At 33.5% G+C, this 22,503-nt stretch overlaps 2 protein-coding genes across 7 annotated transcripts in view; one reads left to right on the plus strand and one right to left on the minus strand.

Moving 5' to 3' along the window:
- Nucleotides 1–14,476, plus strand: part of LOC149409379 (uncharacterized) — a 110,007-nt gene extending 95,531 nt beyond the window's left edge. For 2 of the 3 annotated variants that reach the window (XM_089649874.1, XM_089649875.1), the window contains exons 19-31: nucleotides 1,320–1,356; nucleotides 3,420–3,552; nucleotides 3,879–4,035; nucleotides 4,212–4,364; nucleotides 4,446–5,432; nucleotides 5,623–5,801; nucleotides 7,360–7,668; nucleotides 8,325–8,493; nucleotides 8,697–8,988; nucleotides 9,451–9,792; nucleotides 10,202–10,478; nucleotides 11,357–11,498; nucleotides 14,044–14,476. In XM_089649874.1, the coding sequence (XP_089506000.1) occupies nucleotides 1,320–1,356; nucleotides 3,420–3,552; nucleotides 3,879–4,035; nucleotides 4,212–4,364; nucleotides 4,446–5,432; nucleotides 5,623–5,801; nucleotides 7,360–7,668; nucleotides 8,325–8,493; nucleotides 8,697–8,988; nucleotides 9,451–9,792; nucleotides 10,202–10,478; nucleotides 11,357–11,498; nucleotides 14,044–14,087 (3,221 nt within the window). In that variant the 3' untranslated portion in view covers nucleotides 14,088–14,476. The remainder of the gene's footprint in view (nucleotides 1–1,319; nucleotides 1,357–3,419; nucleotides 3,553–3,878; nucleotides 4,036–4,211; nucleotides 4,365–4,445; nucleotides 5,433–5,622; nucleotides 5,802–7,359; nucleotides 7,669–8,324; nucleotides 8,494–8,696; nucleotides 8,989–9,450; nucleotides 9,793–10,201; nucleotides 10,479–11,356; nucleotides 11,499–14,043) is intronic. The other variant, XM_089649876.1, reaches the window with a different exon arrangement.
- Nucleotides 14,477–14,684: 208 nt separating this feature from the next.
- The window catches only part of ClC-c (chloride channel protein 3), a 34,704-nt gene continuing 26,885 nt past the window's right edge, over nucleotides 14,685–22,503 (minus strand). For all 4 annotated transcript variants that reach the window (XM_089649879.1, XM_089649878.1, XM_089649880.1 and 1 more), the window contains 2 exons: nucleotides 18,932–19,157; nucleotides 14,685–18,685 (listed from right to left, as the gene is read on the minus strand). In XM_089649879.1, coding sequence (XP_089506005.1) covers nucleotides 18,595–18,685; nucleotides 18,932–19,157 — 317 coding nt within the window. In that variant the 3' untranslated portion in view covers nucleotides 14,685–18,594. The remainder of the gene's footprint in view (nucleotides 18,686–18,931; nucleotides 19,158–22,503) is intronic.

Raw genomic sequence — 22,503 nt, forward strand, 5'->3', positions numbered from 1 at the left:
GTACATGTTTTATGTTGGTTTTGCACGATTGACCCCATGAAGTTATCCCATATCTTACGGTAGATTCTGCAAGAGACAGATAAATCAATTTCATAGTTTTTAAAGGCACATAATATTTTATTTTATACAGTCTTCCTACAATAGACCGAAAGCGCTTACACAGTTTTGAAATGTGTACATCCCACTTCATGTTACAATCTACTGTAACTCCTAGATAGACATAGTGGTTAACCAGTTGGATATCTGTACACGCACAGGGCTGTGTGATATTGTTGTGAATGCAGTCAAAAGAGTGAGATATGATTAGAGGTGCCTCGCTATACTTGGCATGTGGTGATCTTATATGCATCAGTTTTGTTTTTTTAGAATTAATTAGTAAACCATAATCATGTGACCACCTTAATAAAGAAATAAAGTCTTGCTGCAACAATTTCATTGCAATAGATAAATTTTCATGTATTGACATTTATGTATTGATATCTCAAATATTTTGGAAATGATAATTTAGATTAACTTTTTCACAAAATACGATATGTTATAACAATTAAGAGACATAATATGTTTTAATCAATAACATATACATTTTTAATATAAATAATTTTATAACACTAGACTTTTCAATTCCACAAAGAATCTGGATTGATTGGAAAAAACATTGCCACGTTTTAATAAGCTATGCTACTGAGCAAATTGCGTATTAATTTTTAGAGAAAATTATTTATTTGGGATCCTAGTTGCAAAATTTTCATGCTTTCTTTCTTTTCTCTAACAAGATGGAAAAAAACAACCAATAATTCAATCGAAATGCATGAAACAAGTTGCATTAAATTATTATGTAGTATTTAATTCGACGTTATCAATACAAATATTAAATTATATTGATTTTGTGGAAAAGGCAATAATTTTTTTTGGTTATTAATGAATTCCAAAATGTTCTAATATTGGTTATATCAAAAACAATAGGAAATTTTGGTAATGCATACAATGTTATGAATAATATTTAGTTTAGGCGCATAGTTCATTGGATTCCTGCGTCAAAACTCCGGTCGAATATTCAATATTTGATTACGTCTAAAGTAGAAGACGTTTTTCTTAGAATTTTCATGTTTATTCAAACCTGCTGATTTTTATTTGCCTTCTGTCATATTCTAATATATCAAACAAGTAGGTACTAATACAAACCGAAACGATTCTAGTTTAGTATGAAAGTAATCAACTAAAATAAACACTCGGTCATAGGAAATAAATGTAACAAAGAGTTCTTATTTAGGTTTGCGGTGGAAATCTTTAACACAGTGGTCTGTTTTATTTCTTTTCAGGACCTGACGAAATGGACAGCCATACAGTGAAAACTGGGTAAGTCAGATAAGCATTTATTTCTATAATATAACGTTATACTTTGTGGGTTGTAGGCAAACTCGCACTCATGAAATAATATTGCTTACAATAAATAAATATACCTTGCTACATTTGTTGATCTTAAGCACAAAAACTTTCTAATAAAACTCTGGTATCATACAATTTGGAAAGTTTTGACTGAAATTAACACAGTGAGCTGTGGAGATTTTAAATATCCATTTAACTCACAAAAGATACGTCAACGCGACATTATTTATTTTATCAAAATAGGTACCTGCTTATATTAATTTTGGTGACCGGACAAGTCATTCAACCCACTTAAAAATAGACATAAAATCATGAAAACTGATGAAACAAAAACTAAGTTAAATAGGTTTGGTTTATAGGTTTGTTTTTCGTCGCTTTTATAGACTTTATACCACTTTTAAAGGTGTGTTATAATGATACCATTGATTATATGGCATCTAGCTGTGTCCCGGTTCCATGCTAACTCAACACAATAACAATTAACAACCTTTAAAAAGTGATATGAACTCATTGATGTATTAAATTTAGATGAGATATGAAGCGAAAAAATAGGTTCCGCTTTTTGACTTCCAACTGACCTCCAACTTCAACGCTCAAACTAAAACTACCGATTCCGGTCTACATGGATAGTGGAACAAGATTCGGCTAATCGTAGCTCTATGTATAAAGTCAATAAAAGCGATGAAAAAACTAACATATTAACCTAACCTATGTAACCTTTTTAATATAGTTTTTGTTTAGTCACTTTTCATGACTTTATATCACTTTCTAAAGGTGTGTTGAAATGTCAGTTTGACGAGTTATCCGGTCACCCTGTGTCCCAAATCGTTTTATTTGTGCTGACTTTCATCCCTTAAAAGTTAAATTACAATACAGGTAATACTTATCTAGACGTTTTTTTAACTAAATAATAATTAGCGAATGTGATGAGAATGAGTTGCGGTTTTGCGAGTGCCACAAATATTATGGGTGGCATCCAATAATGCTTATTGTTATCAGATACAAACAAAGCATTGTCAAATTGGGCAGAATCGATCGTTACCTTTTCCGCTGGAGGTAGGTAACTACCATGTACCTGCATCATATATCTAGTCGAATTTTCAAGATAACTAATAAATCATCTGGTGAATATCCATTTTCTTTAACCACTCTTCTCATGGACCATCGATTACTGTTTGCCTTTTCTGGGAAGGTGTTGAGTAATAAATCACGTACCTACTTCACTCTGTAAATATTCACTTTCAAACTTCAATTTGTAACTTTTCACTTTATACTTATCACTATAAAATTATTCATTTAATAATTCAAATTTAAGTTTTGCGTGAAAAGGGCCACGCAGTCGTTCCTCTTAAAGAATTGTCCTTTTAGGTTCAATTTACAAGTTTTCGATTTGAATTGAATGACGAAATAATAAAGGTTTTTTTTTATCGATTATGAAATCCGCTCCGAATTGGTGTAGATACGTATTTAAGATAATCCTAATATTTTCTCCATTTAACCTTTTTCCAACCAGCAGATTGAGTTAAAAGGAAGCTACAAACATGTGTATATTATTGGTATACCTTATATCGTAGGGAATACGCATTAATATCGCTTGACAAACGGAGTCTAGAAACGTTCGATTTCAAGCAAAAAACTGGTTTTTATTTATTTTGTAAATAATTTTATAAGAAAGCAAAAAGGTTAATCAAGTGAAACTGTCACAGATAATCTTAGCTATAATACTGTATTTTGTAAAAGTTGTTTCCTTTATGCGTTCATACATTTCTATTGAAAAGAAATATTTTTTAGTAGTTTGCATTTATATTTTTTAATGAGTATTTGTTTTTGTATTCTACTCAAGCGAAGCGATAGGAAAACTTTCAATTTATCTATGTCATATTTTTTGGTATTCATAATGTACCCCAATTCGTTATAAAGATTAATCAAAATAGTGATTTGGCATTAAGCTTCGCCTTAAGCACTTAGACGTGTTTCTTATGTCTATGGTTGAGCTAATTTTATGCTAACACATTAATTTGATTTTGTTTTAGGCGAATGTTTGTACTGCCACGCATCTCCCGCGAGTTGCGCGACCTGCGCTGCTGTGATGGGGACGCGGTTACCTTCGAGTGCCAAGTGGAAGGCACCCCCTTCCCAACCCTCAAATGGGAAAAGGATGGATTGGTAAGAAACTTTATTGTTTTAAAGTATTTCCGAGCTAATTTTGGAATTTCCACATTCCGCTTTCTGACGCCTTTTAAAATATCCCGCCTTGATCAGAAGTGTTATCTGTACATTTGCTATTCATATATGAGGAAGTTCTGCAACGTGATAAACAGACCGAGCCAGAACCTCAACAGGCACCTCAGATGTCAGCTCTTTGAGATGGAATGCACGAAGGAAGAGCCTCGTCAGGGCTTTGTTATTAAGAGACAATATAAACAATTTATTTTTTTCGTCTGTCCTGTAACAAAACCATAAGTGATAGGGTATGTTATTTTTTATTCCAGCCCGTACCCGACAGTGGTGACTTTAAGATGGAAGTCGACGGAGAGACGGTTCGCCTGACCGTAGCCTGCGTCTACCCTGAGGACGAGGGAGTGTACACTTGCATCGCTTGGAACGAACTCGGGAAGGCTTACACTTCATCATGCCTTATTGTTGACGGTAATTAGTTTTTTGGATTACCATCGCCATCATTTTTTTGATCCTGAAGCATAATGCATCTGAGTTTATCAATACAGTGCACTTGTTGCTCATATTTATAAGACAATATTAAAAAAAAACTGTTAACTTAATGCCCGCCCTCTGTAATGAACTAACGATCGATTGTGTTTTTTCAGTTCCGGAAGAGAAGGAGAACTTGGTATGCCAACAATTGGCCCGACCTGCCATGCTGCTGAGCGCTGGGTCCACTCCCCGATCCACTCCTCGCTCAACCCCGCGTTGCTCCCCTCGCGCCACTCCTGCTCGAAGTGTATCACCAAACCGTCCAAGTTAGTATAATACTCAGCAAACGTCTTTTACAGGGTTCTAGCATATTCTGAACCAATGATAACCTTATTTTCTGCTTCCAGTGCACGGCAGGGAGTGCTACTCGCCCAGCCCATCCCGCGGCGACTCCCGCTGGCGCCTATGTCCGCCCAAGTTCTTCGCGGTGCCCTTCAACCGGGTGGCAGAGGAGGGAGAAACCGTTTCCTTCCGTTGTTGTATCGCCGGTCATCCGACACCCATTGTCACCTGGGACAAGGACGGCTGCGACCTTCCCGTTTCCTCCAGGATCTCCATCAGAGAGAATGATGATGACAGGACGCTAACAATATCAGATGTCAAGTACGAAGATTCCGGATTATACAGAGTCACTCTTGATAATGAAGTGGGCAGGGTAGAAGCAACTGCTTGCCTGGATGTTATCAATCTAAGAGGCGGATCACACGGAATTCGAACATCTGAAAACTCTAGGACATCTCCATCCATCCGCAGACATCTGAATGGCTCCCAGTCCCGGGTTGGAGCCAGGCTCCAGCTGAGCTCTGAGATCAGAGGAACCCCCACCCCCCACTCCAAGTGGTACAGAAACGGTCAACCACTTGATCTGTGTGACAGAGTTTTTGAAATACTCGAAGATAATGCATCACACCTCATTATCGATCCAGTTGAGCTTTCAGACGCCGGAGATTACACCTTAGTGGCATCAAACAAATATGGCGAAGCCTCTAGTTGGGCTGAAGTGAAAGTTGTGAATACCATAATTGCCGGCAAAGTGGGTTGTATTGGCGAGCATCAGCCTCACATTGTTAAAGAATTGAGGGATGTTGAAGTTATGGATGGAAAAGCTCTTGAAATTCAGTTGACTGTGGAAAACTGTTGCGTATTCAATTTTACGTGGGTGAAAGACAACAAAGTACTGCCAGATTCCGATATATTCAAGTATCTGGACTACGGCAGTGGTGTAATTGGATTAAGACTAGAAGATATTTATATTCAAGACAGTGGAATCTATACTTGTGTTATTAAAAACGCATTTGGACTATGCGAATCTTCCTGCCAAGTTCTCGTCATAGGTTTGTAAAATGTTTTATTTAGATAAATGTAATAAAGAACATTGAAATATTGCACAGAAACATTGTAATTGAATCGAACGGTTTTACATTTATGAAATGCGTAGGCAACAATAACACAATACATTGTGGGCTTTAGATTATCTTAGAAGTTAAACTTTTACCTTATAGACAATAACATTTTTTCTTTCAGATAATAATATTGGTATCGCATTTAATGGATTCTCATCTTATCCAGAACCAGTTTTGATTGAAGAAGGAAAAGAAGCGTGCTTCAATGTAATGGTTGAGGATACACCGTCATTGATGAACGCTGAAGTTGTTTGGCAAGCAGGAGGTAAAGAAGTAGAAAGGGAGTCTACCAAATACAAAGTAAGTAAAACTGAACGAATAAAAAAATAAAAATATTATTTTATGTAAATCATTATTTCACGAGAACAGGGGCTCTTAATCAGTGGATTGTAAAAGTGTTAAATCAGATGTAGACAGTAATTTACCTCTTATTTTAGTGTGCAAAATTTCATCAATAAGTATCAAAACTCTGATTTAAGGGGTGAAAAAGGGGGACGGGGGCAGCATTGCATTTCATTTTTTAAATTTACCTGGTGTGTAATTTAGGTGGGAAAAATTAACGAATGGGAGTACGTACTCCAATTAATTCCTTCTACTAAGTTATATTTGTAAGCTAATTGATTAAATAATACTTCTACGTCAGCGTTCCCAAAATCATCTCAAGAGTAAAGGAAATGCAATTCATCGTTGAAAATATGGCGAAACCGTTTGAATTCACCGCGCATGAGTAATGTGCATGTATGTGTGAATGTCGTAGCGTTAACATTGTACATTAGTATTACTGAGCGAATACATTCCAGACGCATTAGATTACGCATGTTCAAAGTGATGCTAAATTCAATCGCTGGCAAGGGGCTTCGATAATGCACGAGTGAGTTATATATCTGCACTGCTCTAACACGTGATTTGACGTTAAGAGTGAAGAGTGTAATCTGTCTCGCTCTTGTCACCGTTTCGGCTAGGTCGGGCTGTCTCCATACCGCCCGATGCGGTTTCAGTAGTATAGTAAATTATGGTTCTGTGCATATCGGGGTATGCACGGCCGCTCGCTCTTGCGCGGGAGTCTTGTACTAGAAGCTCAAATAATGACCTGGCGGGAATTACGACTGGAGCGTACATGTACATCGATAACCGGGGCACAAGTATCGTTGTAAGTTGTTAAGTGAAGATTGAAGGCATAAAAAAAACCACTCACACTGAAGGCAAGCAGTGAAATGCACGTACCAAGGAACCGCCTCTGGATGTTTCTTGCCTGGACCTTTCTCTTGTATTGAAGGTCAAATGTGCAAAATTCATAAAATTATCAATCAAAATGCGTCGAAGCGTAGACCCGACTCGAAAAGTTTAACTCTTTTTTTTCCGAAAGAAATTAAAAAAATTTAAAAAAATATATTTACGTTCAACAGATTGTACTACGAGTTTCCGGACACTGTTTAAATAGATAATATCGTAGCAGGGGTGACCAGTTCATAAAGGTTTTAAAGCTTGCAAGGTATGCGTACCACAACAAAAGAATGAAAAAAAAAAATTTTTTCAACACCTTTCGTTTTTTTCATATTATATGACATGCTCAGCATTACGGGGTCAATGTACTGAACAAACAAACCTCATATAAGGAATAATGGATATAATTTTAGTTACTTATTTTGAATTTCCTTGAGATCTGTACACAATTGATTGTACACGAACAATCCATCCACAACTTTTTAATCTGATATTAAAATACTATCTTATCCAGTTTGCCTGGTTTTATTCCTAATAATGTTTATTGTTCTAGTCTAATAATGGTTTTTACTGGTAAATAATTGTTAAAATTAATAAGATGTTTTTGAATAAATAAATGTGTTTTGTACAAAAGTTGACTAGACAAGGCCGCAAGCACACCATGAAGCTGCTCAAGGTGCAGGGCAGCGACTCGGGCTACGTGCGCTGCGCCGTCCGAGTGACCACGGCTGAGGGCGAGTATTACGAGAGCCTGTGGTACACCACGCAGCTGACTGTGGTGCCGCGAGTGCATCTCGCCCCCGTAGGCCCGCCTGCCCTGCCCAACCAGCGGGCCAAGTTCCTCGGCAAGCTAGGTAACGTGACCACGTCCAAGGGCGGGAAGGTTTGTCTGACGGCCACGTTCCAAGGATATCCACAGCCCACTGTGAGCTGGCTTAAGTCGGTGAGTTCTCTAAACCTAAATGTATAACTATTAGATTTATTCTTATCTGCACTGTATCTATCCTACTTATATGTAAATAGTATCTATGTATGTGTAATTCCAAAATTTGCGTATGTACATAATATTATGATTATAACTCATTTATATACAAAAGTGTTGAAAGCGATTTCTATTATTGTTAGTAATGATGTAGAACCGATTATTCAATGAATCATTATCTTGTATGATGCGGTTATTATTGGCGACTATTCATTGTCAAAATATTGAAAATAAAATGTGTGATAAGTGGTAAGTAGGTATGAGAAAAACAAAGATACCCTAAATGGGTTAGAAGTGCCACCTTTAATCTCATCACCTAATTTATTCCCAGTATTTGGTTATTAAATGTATGCAATATGATACATGCATTATTTATTTGACACTATAATAAAATTTTATATATTATGTATTATATTGCATTAAAATATTTTGTATTTGCGGTATTGGTGACAAATATTTATTTATTAGCGATGAAATAGATTTATCCATTCATCATTTTTACTGCCCGGCTTAGCTTATTAAATATTTAATGAAAAGATTATTAATACACTGTGATACCTACCCAATACAACTGCTGAAATATATTCAGTGTTGTGATGATTAATATTTTATTTAAGGACCGGGAAGTAATATCAAATGGCAGAGTGAGGATTACCGACACAGAGGGAGAGTCCTGCCTGATGATTCATGAAGCAGAGTTAACGGATGCAGCTATGTATAAAGTTCGGATTGAAAACTCTACTGGGGATGAAACCCTTGCAGCTAAAATCACCGTAGAAGACAAAGGTATGCGTTCATGTAACATTATTATTAACAAAGAATGTCAAATATTCAAAAGAGCTCTTTTAATAAAAATAATAAAAAATTTATTGCAATTTGCCAATTGAAATGACATGTGTGTTAATTAATTGATCAAATAAGTTGCCATAAAGTTGAGTAGGTACTGCGTTTTAATTTTTATACTTTACACTTTTATTATTATTTTTCAGAAATTAACAAAGAACCCCAACCGCTGTACAATGTCGATGACGGAAACCTATTCGATTCCAGATACAAAATATACAACGTAATCGGTAGAGGACATTTTGGATCGGTGAACCTCGTTGTAGACAAAAGCACTGGGGAGAAGTTGGCAGCTAAGTTTGTTAAGATAATGAAACCCAAAGATAGAGAAGTAACAATACAAGAGTTAGAGATTATGCGCTGCTTGAAACACCCCAAGCTCATTCAACTGATTGACGCTTTTGTGAAAATGAATCAAATGATTATCGTAACTGAATAGTAAGTTTATATGATTATTCTCTAAAAAATATATATGACAGCATAAATTATTATTAAATGAAAATAAGATTTATTCAAAATGAACTTAATTATGGGATTGCTATGGCTGTTGCGATTGCTATTTGAACCAGATTCTACTAGTTATTGACCAACTTGATCTGTAATGTTTCTTATGATATCGTCCAAGACTTTCAAGTGTTTGCAGTCACTGAAACTATGGCATCCTCATTTTGGGTCATGTTGTGAGTCAAGAGCAGAGGAAGAAAGGAAAGATAAGCTAAAGATTCAGAGTTAGGTATCTGATTTTTCAAATTTAGTCACCCAACATTGAAGCCATTTCAAGAACCGCTTTGACTCGGAATGGTGGTCTCTCACCAGAGTCATATTGAGAGTATCTTCCACTACTGAAAGATACGCAAATAATTATTAATATTTCAATGTTGCCTTTATTTTTCCTCACAGTATATCTGGCGGACAATTATTTGAGAGGGTATCGGAGGAGGATTTCACTCTCACTGAAAGAGACTGCATTCTATTCATGACGCAGATCTTGGAAGGAGTCGGCTTCATGCACTCTAAAAACATAGTTCACTTGGACCTGAAGCCAGAGAACATTATGTGTCACACGAGGCCGTCGCATGAAATCAAGATCATTGACTTTGGATTGGCGAGACGCCTTAATCCTAATGAGGAGATACGAACCCTGTGTGGTACAGCAGAGTTCATAGCTCCTGAAATTGTCAATTTTGATCCCATTTCGACGGCCTCCGATATGTGGAGTGTAGGCGTCATCTGTTACATACTGTAAGTGTAAAATTATGATAATTATTAAGGCTCTCCTAGATATTATGGTAATTCACTATTTAAGAATTTTTCTACCGATATTCAATATTTACTGTAAAACATGAAAACTGTTTGTGTGCATCACTAAAACCATGCCAAAGTTGAGCTCCTGGCATCTGCACAGCCTTTTGTGATTAAGATTTGTGATCAACGCAACTATTTTCAGTAAGTAATTTCGTTACCACGTTGAACTTCGAAGATTCGTAATTAAAGAAAAAACTAATAAGTATGAGTATGTGTAACATAATCTCTGAAGATAGACAGAAAGACACAGCTGTATATTATTAGCATCTAAGCTAATAATGTGTTGCATTACAATACTTGTAATTTATCATCCAAAATTGAACAGAAATGTTTCTTTTCTTAATAGGCTTTCTGGATTATCTCCATTTGCGGGTGACACCGTCCAGGACACATATTCCAACATACTAAGGGTGAAGTACGACTTTGAGGATGAAGCGTTCGACAACATCTCCGAGGACGCCAGGATCTTCATCCAGGACTTGCTGGTGAAGCCCATGGACAAGAGGCCCACGGCCGCACACTGTCTGCACACCAAGTGGATGAAGCAACACACAGAGAAGAGGACCAGCACCGCATTGAGCACTGACAAGTTGAGGAAATTTGTCATTCAATCTAAGTGGCAGGTACGTACTCTCCAAGTGTTTATATCAAATAAATTTATTTATTTTCATATTTTTTGTGTTTGTTATGAATTTTCTTATATTATCTTAACTAATCAGTGTGAATTATTGTTTGTATATTTTATTTTTGATATGGCATATTTCAAAAGAAATATCGGTTTCATGATATTTCATCAAAATGACAATTAAACACACTTATAAAAGGTGATATAGAGTCATTAAAAGTGATGAAACAAAAACTAGGTAAAATATTATTTATGAATATAAAAGATATTAACTATTTTAAATATTATATATTACCTAGTTTTTAATAAAAAAAAAACTTGTGAAAAAGTAGTGTAAAAGAAAAACAAATATTCCTATATCTACTCATGAAATATGTATGTTTAATCTATTGACCAGTCTGTGGCTGAGTTGACATCGCGTTTGGGTCCCACCCAGACGTAGTGCGTTCAATTCCTCGTCTGGCTAAGTCCTCCATCACAACATTTTCCGCTTACTGTAGTGAAAGTAGGAGAGTTTAAAACATTCCCAGGTTATTCATAACCTGGGATGTTTGTCTTTCTTTTAAAAAAAATAACTTAACATATTTTCAGCATGTACAAAGATATATTTGACAAATGAAATATTACATCCATTTATTATTAATACTTTTCTCTTTACATCGCAAATGGGGTTTTAATCTTTCCTATCTCTTTGAGTTAATATGAAAATAAGCATGCTTTTAATATTTGATGAAAATAATAAATTAGTACCTGTGTCATTTCCATGCAACAATCAATAAATTAAATATAATGATTGTGTGAAATATACTAATTAATAGATTAACACTATTTGGCTAATTTCGCATGTTGCACGTGTGTTGTCTTTGCTTTGTGTAGATGACTGGAAATGCTATAAGAGCAGTCGGTAGAATGGCCACCCTATGCGCTATATCACGCATGAACTCATCCCGGCTGCTGGCCAAACCTACCACTCCGAGCACACTCAACAATGCGCCCATACACGAGGAACCTCCTCCCCGTAAGTACTATATGGTCGACACTGGATCTGACGGCATTCGTAGATTAGGTACATTCTACATAAACTTTATGTACCTGAAGGTAAAATTCATGTATCACCCGAAGAGGGTCATTAGGATCCCCCATATACCGCAGAGCGATCGTGTCTCTTAACTTCTTAATCGCCGATTCTATTTTCATAATAACTTACAATTTTTTTTTGTAAAATGTTGTTTTTATAAATTTTTATCAGTCTTTATATTTTGTTTATATATTATTTATAAAAATATTATAATAGCTAGTAATTAATATTAGAGGTTATTACTATTTTTGACCTTTCCAGTATTATTTAAATATTAGTTATTATTTTTTTATACCTACCGTTTTAATTGGACATCGAATCAATGAGTCATTAAGTAATGTAAAACAGTAAAAGAGATAAGTAATACAAAATCGAGCATAACTCAAATACATAATATTATTATAGCCCTATCCAGTAAGATGCACATCTGCACCCGCAGCTTGTTTGCAGTATGATTTTTTTTTAAATAATTAAAGAATTTTTTTTATATAGTTTATAGCAATAGTTTTTCTAGCATTACCTAAATTATAGAGCATGTGATGTAAAAACAACTTAGATATCGCATAAAACTCTAATTACCCCCTCTAATATAAATTAGGATATGTAGAGAGCGATATTGAAAACAACTTAGATATTGCACAAAATTCTCATTTTACCAAACTCTAATTACCCTCCCCCTAATGCAGGACTGTCGATGTCTCAAATATAAAGAGAGCGGATATTGCAATTAGGTGCGGCCGGTGCCCTAAATGTTTGGTGGTTTACCGAGCAATTCCTGAAAAACTTAATATGTATATATACACATACAAAAACTTAAAAACTACAGGCCACCTCAGAACAAGAAATCTCAATCTTGAGGATTGTGAAAAAAAAAATTTGAATTTATACTTGAATTATACTTTTTACCTACATCGTGTACAAACTTTGCATTTGCAACTAATAATTTATTTATTTTTTAAATTTTATTTATATAAGTGTGAGTATCTTACCTATTTATGGAAAAGATCAATTCTTCAACCCTTTTATTATATACTCCACATTTATTATTATGTCAATCATTTTAAAAGATTATTATAATTATATGAAGAGATTGTTATTTTTTATATAAGAATAGAGATACCAGAATAATTCTATATAACAGATCTGATAATAACACAATAAGTGACAAAACACACACACAAGCAAAAGGTTACTTTTTAACAGTAAAACAAACAAAAAACTAATAATGTCAATGTCAAATAGGTTCCCTAACCCAAGGGCTGTATTACAAGATAGCTGACCCGTTGACCCATGATTGCATTTTAAAAGAGAAATATTATTACTATCTTGTTCAAAAAAAAAAATATATATATATAAAAAAATAAAATAAAAAACAAAATAAAACTGTAGGTCAAGAATAATTACTTCGTTGCAGCCCGGAAATCTTCAGACTCCCTTTCTTCGGAAATCTTCAGACACTTTCGATTCTCTTTGTGTCATCTTCACGCCGAACGCCGCCCGTTCAGGGGCAATTTTTTCGATACATTTTGTGTAATATGATGGTTTAGCGATGTGTGCTTGGAGCTTCATACAAAATGACATTCCCAAGCTGGGCGTTTATGCATATCGCCCGGAATGATAAATACCTCGGTTCGTAGCATCATTGAGTACAATTTTATAATTAAAAATATTATGTATGAATATGATGGGCTGCAAAATGTTTTTCAATTTTGTTGGCGGTTCAGCGCTCTAGTGAACATTAGCGCGAGCCACTCCTGATTGCAATATGTATTTGATAAAAAAAACCTTAAATTTGTGGATAAAGAATTTTATTTAATATATCACTTCAAAACTAAATATTATGCACAAAACATGTAGATAAAATATGATTTAATTTTACATTGAAGTCGTCAATAATTATTTTATTCTTACTAATAAAATACGTACAAAGTAAAATGTGATTCTATTAATACTGCCAGACATATTGCTAATTTGCTAAAAACTTATGGCGTTAAAGTGGTAATTTTAATATACAGTGATGTTTCTTGAATAGTAGTTAGTAGTTGCAAACGAAGATATTTAGTTAAACGTTAGCGTCTAATAGTTTTGATTTTTTTCCTTGATTATAAAAGAGATAAAATATCACAAAATTAGGAGTTACTTATAATAAAAGTAAGTTCATTGTAATAAAACTGAAAATATATAATTTATTTTGATACAATCATAACAAGATAAAACTACACAAATTTTAGAAATAATAGAATCCGCTTTCAGGTCTGAGAAAAATTTTGTCAGACAGAAGTTTCAATTGTTGTAATACGCAGTCCCTGTACACATAAAATAATGGAAAAGTAGTAACCAACACCATAAGATTACCAAAATAATATAAAACTTAAACATTTAAATTAGTATTACACCATTTGAATAACTCTTCAATTTATAAAATCATAAAAAGGTGTTTGAATTTTATTCTTAAATTAAGCTAATGGATTTTTTTTTTTTTTAGAAGATGCAGAGACTGATCGAGATCAACATTCAGAACAGAAATGAGAACAAATGTAGGAATGGATGAAGAATGAAAGGGAATTGACATCAGACAATGAAAGAGTGATTGACACAACTCATCACTCTAAAGAGATATTTTTTACATGATCCAGGGAGTGGCATTTTTAAGGACTTTTGGAAATGTTACGATGAACAAATGTCATTAAATCGTTATGACTAGATGTTTTCATAATTTCCATGTTTGTAATATATTTTTGAAATATAAACCTAACATGGTGATGTGTATGTTACATTTGAAAAATATGCTTTTTTATTACAGAGTTATTTTTTATTTTTAATTTGTAATTAAGTTTGAAATAATTGTTAACAATTATCTGATAGATTTCATGTAAAATTTCTAAACACATTGTCATATACATATTATTTAAATAAATGAATTAAAAAAAAAAATAATCCCTTTTTATTTGTAAAAATAAAAATCTCGCCACTCTCATAAAAAAAGATTATAAAAATAAATAAAAAAGAATTTGTAAATAAGTAACGAATCTCGATGCATATCAGTAATTTATGTAAGTAACCCACAATGTGACGAATATCTTTAAAAAATATATCAATAATAATGTACTTTATATGCATAATGTGTCCTGGTTAATAAACCATTTATTATTGAAGTTCATGGAGATAACAAGATGACACTACATTTGTAAAAATAATTCCAACATAAATATCAATAAATTCATATCACAAAATTCATTATTTGTGTTGCATGTGTTTTATAAAGACATTTAAAACTGTGTGCATGTTAAAGCGGGCTTTATTCAGGTGACGTAAGTTAAACAATTGAATTTAATGTAGAAAAGACAACTTGTAAAACTGGATAGAATAATAAATTGATTACACTTGTGTCAATTAAATAAATGTGAATACATACAAAGTAAATGTGCATAATCCTAATGTTTCCCTTAAATTGCATCTGGCAAAGAACTTACGGCCGTCTACAATTTAATATTCCTTGGAGTGAGTGGATTCAGTATATATATAAACAAACAAAAAGTTATGATAGTGCCAAATATTGTTTATGTTTAATAATATTTGTGAGTGTGATGAAAATGATTAATTTTCTGCAAAAAATACAACGAAATATAAAGTACCGTAAAAAGTGGGTATAGATTGCACCAGCGGGTGTAACTTTGCACCACCATCCGCCAATACTTGTTGGAACCATTAATTATAGGTAAACCGAGTATTTCAAATGAAGAGCATAATATGCAAGTCGATAGATGGAGCTATGAAGTATTACTTGCAAGCATTCTGACGAGCTACAGCCAGTTTTCGTATTTGTTTGTGGTGACTATTAAATTGTGTCCCAAAATAAGAGCTAACAAAATCCATCAACAACACAGCAATGGAACATGGTACAGCAAGTGAGTGGTGTCCAAATACCCTTAAATTTACCCATCATGTCCACACCAAGAACATTTTTTGGTTATGTCCTAACAGAAAAAAATTATTTCTATGCTTATGTGCTGAGAATTGATGATCGCATTTTTGGGGGTTAAATTGCGCTAGATGCAAAATGGCTTCTTTGAGATATTTTTGTCAGGACCATCAATGCCACCAGTATTATCGCTCTCCAGAAAGCAACCAGGAATCATCGACATCTGCCGGAACACATCCAATCAACGAAACAACATGGTGTGACTTTAAGCCACTACAGAAGAAGGTTGGGGAATATGTTGTCTTTTCCTATAAAGATGAACTATTTTCTGGACAGATAGTGACTGTTAACAAAGATGGACCTATAATTAAATCCAAACAAAGAAGCCTAAAATCATGGAAATGGCCACAGAAGGAGAATGCGCTTCTATTTAATAAAAGCACATTGAAGGAGGCATCAGAGAACCGAAAATTGTATCCAATAGGGGCTTTTTTCAATCTAGGAACTTAGAAATAGGTAGAAATTTTAGTCTTTATTGTTTCTTTTTTGTGGGTTTAATTTTTTGTAATAATGATATAAAGTATTTTAAGTCGAATAAAGATAATATTTTGAATTTTTGAATTTGCGTTTTTTCTTAAAAACAATTTCCATAAAGTCCAATAGAGTAGGTACTATTCAAAGTAGGCACTAGGCCTTGACTGGTTCCAATAAACTCGTATAATGCGTTAAATGTGCACCACAACTGTGTTTTAGTACAAAATTTGTGTTTTGATATTTGTAGTGCAAAGTTGTACTTAACACGAGGTTACTTTACACAAATTTTCTAAAATAAAAAAAATTATTCTCTCATAGAAGAGGCTTCCAAAATACTTTAAATGTATTCACTGTACCCTTATTAACAATATAAAAGTCTTATATTACAGCTGTAATGTAATGCACAACATAATGAGTTGTGTTTGCAATTTTTTATGTTTTTTTGGTGCTATTAATACCCACTTTACAGTAAAAGTTAAGGTACAAAAGAATTAATGTAATGTCAATTGAATGATAAGTGATGTTATTACATATATGATGTTTCGTGGATACAAAGTATGAAAAAATATTAACCTGTCTCAGTCCCAATAATTCATTAGATACGAGTCGTTTAGAATCACAGGCAGAACTATCCAGAATCAATCGAAAGCTAAGGACGGTTTGTTTCACAGAATTTGAACAATTCTTCAAATTTTAACGTTAATTTTCAGGTTGTGTGAACGTCCTATTCAACTTCTGCTATTCTATCATTACAGGAGAATTGCTTCACAGAACTGAAATAATAACAGAACTTGAAAATTAAGTTTGAATTTGAATTACAAAATTAACTGCTACCAAACACGATTTTCAAATCATTTTTAATACCACAGAGATAAGATTTAGACAACATTTTTACACACATTACGACCTAAATAATAATAATATGGCGTATTTAGGTTTATTTTGTCAATTTATGGATAGTTCGGCCTTCGATCCTATACGACTCATATGTACTTGCATTTAACCCATATAATAAAAAAAATTGCTGAGTACCAAAACCATTGAAAATTAAATAGAAAATGTGATATTGGCACTAAAATTTTGGGTGGATAAAGAAATTTTAAAGAATACGTAAGTGATGTGATATAATTGAAAAAATTAACCTCTCAAGGTCTTAATAATTTATTAGACACTTCTATTATGCTGAAATTTAAAAATTCTTTCGAAATACCAAAATTAAATCCTTAAATACTGATATATTTTCAAAACTTACATAAAGATAGCCTCCAAAAAATCAGGGGAATATTATAAATCCACCTTTTTCTGGCAGCAATAAATAGATATCTATGTAAGTATAGGAAAACATATATGACTGAAACCTAACCTAGAAAGGGATCGGATAAATATGGAGAAGTAGTATATACTTGTAATAACCTCTTTAAGAATACATGTGATTAAAATATTTTACACTTAAAATTACTGAATAGTAAGGATTCCTAAATATCCAAGCATAGTTAAAACATGACGCTTTAATATTTTGTCTAATAATCAATCATTTATCGAAATTAGTTAATTAACAGTGATAGCTTACTCCTTCTTTAATGAGAAGCATGCAGAAAAAAATTCAATGTGTATATTAATATCTTAGAGTTTTTCCACAATTATTGCTTGAAGATATGATCGGTAGATTATTTATCAACGTGAATGAGGTATCATCATAATATAGTCATTTAATTAACATGCGTAATTGATTTTTTTAACCAAATATGATCAGTAAACACAACAATGTATATTGGACGGAAGTTATGCTTTCACAAATGGTCTCTTGTGCAGATGTAAAAATAAATTAAAAAATACTGACAAAACTAGACCAATGATTGAACAATATTTTTCATAATTAATCCAATTATTTTAAGGATATTAATTAAAGGCAGTTATAATTCAATAAGCCATCACTGCTTATAAACTTTACAAACAGTTTGTGATGTGATGCACCCGATCCCTAATCTAATAATATAATAATTCTAAGGAGTTAAGCTATTGATTCAAATAATTATTTATTAAGAAAAAATAAAACATCACTGTGAAAATATTCTTATCATTGTTGGTGTATAACATATTTTTAACAAATGGCATGTAATTAATTTCAAATATCATTCCATGTGTGTATAAATATTGTAAATGTGATAATAAATATCAAAACTCATTGTAACAAACATGAAATGTACATTATTTAGTAGTTAAGCTTACCAATATGTATGTCTTAAACACATTTTACATCTAATTTGACACTGCAACAGATTCTACTCCTCAATTCTTGTAAATGCATAACTATTTAAGGAAGATATTTATGAAAATATAAGTTTTCGAATCAGCAGCGCTTTATAAAACACTTGCTTTTGTATAAATATCCACTTGATGTAAATAATACGGCAAATGTTATTTAACCCTTTATCAAAATATTCTCTGGTGATGTTCAATATTATTTGCAGATGAGTTTTGATTTAATATACGTAATACCACTTACATACATATTATACAATAGGTTTCATACAATAATACTAGGTATATAAATAGCAGTTATAAATTGATTTATCCCTTTCAATTGAAAGCGACAGAGCTAGGATCCTCATTGTCCATCTGTTTGACGTGTCGAAGAACATCTTTCTTGGTGATGACACCCAGCAAACGCCTGTTGATCATAAGAATCAATAAGTTTAGAATGTTTTCAAACAGTAATCAAATAACTTATATTATAATTATAATTAATATAATATTACATTACAAATACAACATACTAGTTTTTACTAACTATCAAACAAACCACATATTATTATGTTATGTTACGGAAGTGGCACATAAAACTGATTGAAGTTACCTAATTGAAGGAATGGGTTCTAAGGACAAAAGGAAAGCGACGAGAAAAATGGCAACTTACCCATTGTGAGTGACGAGAGTCTGGCGCAGTCCCAGCTTGCGGAACATGTCCACCACCGTCTCCATAGGGGTCTGGTCGGTCACCGTGATGGGTGCCATGTCGAGAATCTTGTGCAAGTGCACGGGAGGGGCAGGCGAAGGGTGCGGCGCCACGTGATGTGGGCCGGCCCCACTGAACACCACCAGGGACTGGCCGCAAATGCCTTCCATCATGCGGCGGGCATTGGCTGCAAACACAAATATAATATTACTAGCTGTCCTGTAGGTACATGGGTTATGAATAGTTTGGTTTTGAGTAAAGTTCGCCAAAATAAACCAAACACTAATGAAGTTCTTCTTCTTACCGCCAGGGTGAGGCAGGGCTACTGCACTCTGATGTAGCAAATGATTATTACATATTATTTATTATTTGCGTTTTGAATTCTGTTAATTTAATTTTTTTTTTTAATCAATCCCTCTCTAAACAAATATCCTCTCTTCTATCAAGCCTTATCTAAAATTGCCTCCCCTCCATTCAACATCTCATCTCTTCTAAGTCTGAACTCGACTCCAATTTTCATTATAATTTTGAAATTTGCCTATTTAAATAAAATTAATATTTAAATTCACCTTTCATTTCTCAATAATTTTAAATGATGGCCAAGAACACCCTTGAAGGGTGAAAGCCAGAAATGATAAGAAAAAAAAAAAAAAAAAAAAATATGTCTGCGAGAACAAATCATAAAAAATTTCATAAATTTTATTTTTAGAGGCCCGCCATGGAAGTAAAATACCGTAACATTTTGATTTCCACGGTTATACACAGTTCTTATTCGTATTATTTATTATTTTATAAATCTGACCCTGACAGATCGGCCGCGCCGGTATTCCGATTATTAGTAATTTCGATTTACATGACGTTTTATTTATACAAAATTACTTTAAATATCCGGCTTCAGATGTTTTAAGTAAATTTGAAGGGGCGGCAGTGGAACTCTATTATTGGCGCATTAGAATATTTTAGGTTTTCTTTGATTTTTGAGGGCCCGTGGATTTACAATTAACAGGATTCATGAGTTCACAGAGACGAGTGAAATATATTGTGGAAGTTGTCTACAGTGTTTAAATTAGTTTATTAGTGTTGACTATATCGAGCCTCGTTGGGATGTGGGATACGGGAAAATGTCCATCTGTTCTGTGGAACCAGGAGTCATGACAGATATCAAATGGCCAGAGACAGACAGACAACATTAAAGGGTCTGAGTTTGTCTTAGGAACGAGGTGAGACATGGTAAACAGTACAATGGGCCGCCTATTGCCGGAGTGCTTACAGGTGTGGGTGCTATGCTGACCGTCTCCGTAATAAAATAAATAAAATTTTATTAAAAATTTGCATTTAGGCCATAAAAAGAAATTTTTCTGTATGTACATGTTTTGGTGACGATCTTGAACAAAACCAGGAGCCCAAATTACATGAGTCACAGTATATTGTTGAGAATCTTGGCAAATCTGTAATTATGAGAAATTGTATCAAGATACTTGATCAAGATTTTTTTTGTTTTTTTGTACATAAACATTTACAAGAAAAATATTTTCAAAATAAGTTTCACCTTTTTAAGATTTTGAGCAATATCCCTAATAAATAAGGTCTAATTCTAAATTATTATCTTTTGAATTTTTTATGATCAAACCGAGATAAAGATGTGATCGAAATTGATCAATTGATATTGCTAGCCTGTGCCATAATAGGTTGTGGCAACTACCCACTTGTGTATGCAGAAAAAATTGTGATGCAGAAATATATCTACAGGTGGCACCCAAACTACATACAGTGGTGCCTCACACAACGAACGCCTGCACAGCGAATGCTGCACACAACGAACTTCCTTTTCGTTCATTTCACGATTCATACAACGAACTTCGCTTCACACAACGAACTTCGCTTCACACAACGAAGTCGCCCGATCTTCTACGATCACTGCCGATTAATTGCATCCTCCCGCGCAGGCAGTCGTTAGACTCGTTAGTCACTGCGTAGTACGCTTAACTTACGCACGTATCGCAGCAATCGTTCTTCATTACGAATTAAATCGCACACGTATCACGGCAGTCGTCCTTTTAAGATAAACTCAACATTTTTTTTATATGATATATGATATGAGCAACAATCAAACAATCAACCAATTCCAACTGCTGACATCAAGAACATCCTGGTCAAATGGAAAGCAGTTCAGGAGTTTACCAATGCCCACTATCCGGATTCCGCTGAAGCAAACAGGATCAACGACCTGTACTCCGATACTCTTGTCCGTTATTTCCGGCAGATGTTGAAGAAAAGAGAGAAACAAACGACTTTGGACAGGTTTTTCACTGCACCATCGGCGGAAAATGGATGAAGATGTGCAAGATTCGATTATTTCTTAAAATTAAAAAATGTGTGTTTTTTTCATTATGTTTTTAGATGTATCTAAATAAAAATAATAACAAAAAATTTATCTTTTTTTTATGTCATCTTACCATATTTTATGCTACAGAACGAATTATTTTTTTTAACATGTATTGTTATGGGAAAACGCGTTTCACATAACGAACTTTTCGCATAACGAACTTGCTCCTGGAACGAATTAAGTTCGTTGTGTGAGGCACCACTGTACATAATAATATGTGAACATATTTTCTACCAAGTGGTATTGATATATCATATTTTCCAGGTATTGCGAAGGTCGGTTAACCCATATCATTCGTTGTCAATGTAATGAATCTGTACACTTGCAAGTAGACAATTAACGAGAATACTTTCATTCACGGTAAATTGAGAAACAACAAATACTTTTAACCCACAACTACATATTACTGTTGCTTTGATTTTGGTAATGGAAAGATTTTATATTTTTTAAGTTTTATATTTTTGCATCCGGTGTCCAACTCAATTTAACTCTCAAACATTTATCTATATTTCCATCTATGTACAATCATTTTTGGTGTGCCATATATAGATATATATGTTCACACTTACAATTGTTTTAAAATCTCAACTACTGATGTCAGTACAATGCCTAGGATTACGGCCGGTAGTGTACGCATAAGTGAAGTCAAGTCAAATTAGTTTGTGCGGAGGGCGGTTGGAATATTTGTCATTATTTGAAATTTTTTTGGGAAGCCAAGTAGCGCCGAGTGAATGAATGATTTGATGAAAAATGGGTTTTTTTTTCTTTCTTTTTTATGGTTATTATACTCAAGGTTTATGAATACATTGATTAAAATACATAAAAGGTGTTATCTATTAATTTAATATTGTCAACGACTGGCTCCTTGATTTAGGGAGGGTAAAAAGTGAAGATATGTTGATCAATAGATAATCTCATTATAAAAAATATATATGTACATTATTGTCAAAACACTGATACATAATTTTTTAAAGTCCATACAATACAAAAACACATATTTATCATCTCTGAACACAATTGTCAATTCTGTATTAATCTGTACTTTATTTATCAATGCTATCGATTATTTTCTAATCATCCAACTATATTATAAACTTATAAACTACCCTTCCCATTTTTTCTACTTTACAACTCCTGTGGTGATCTG

The sequence above is a fragment of the Hesperophylax consimilis genome, chromosome 31, assembly GCF_061612785.1.
Source record: "Hesperophylax consimilis isolate HC1 chromosome 31, BYU_Hcon_1.0, whole genome shotgun sequence".
In the NCBI taxonomy this organism is placed as follows: domain Eukaryota; kingdom Metazoa; phylum Arthropoda; class Insecta; order Trichoptera; family Limnephilidae; genus Hesperophylax; species Hesperophylax consimilis.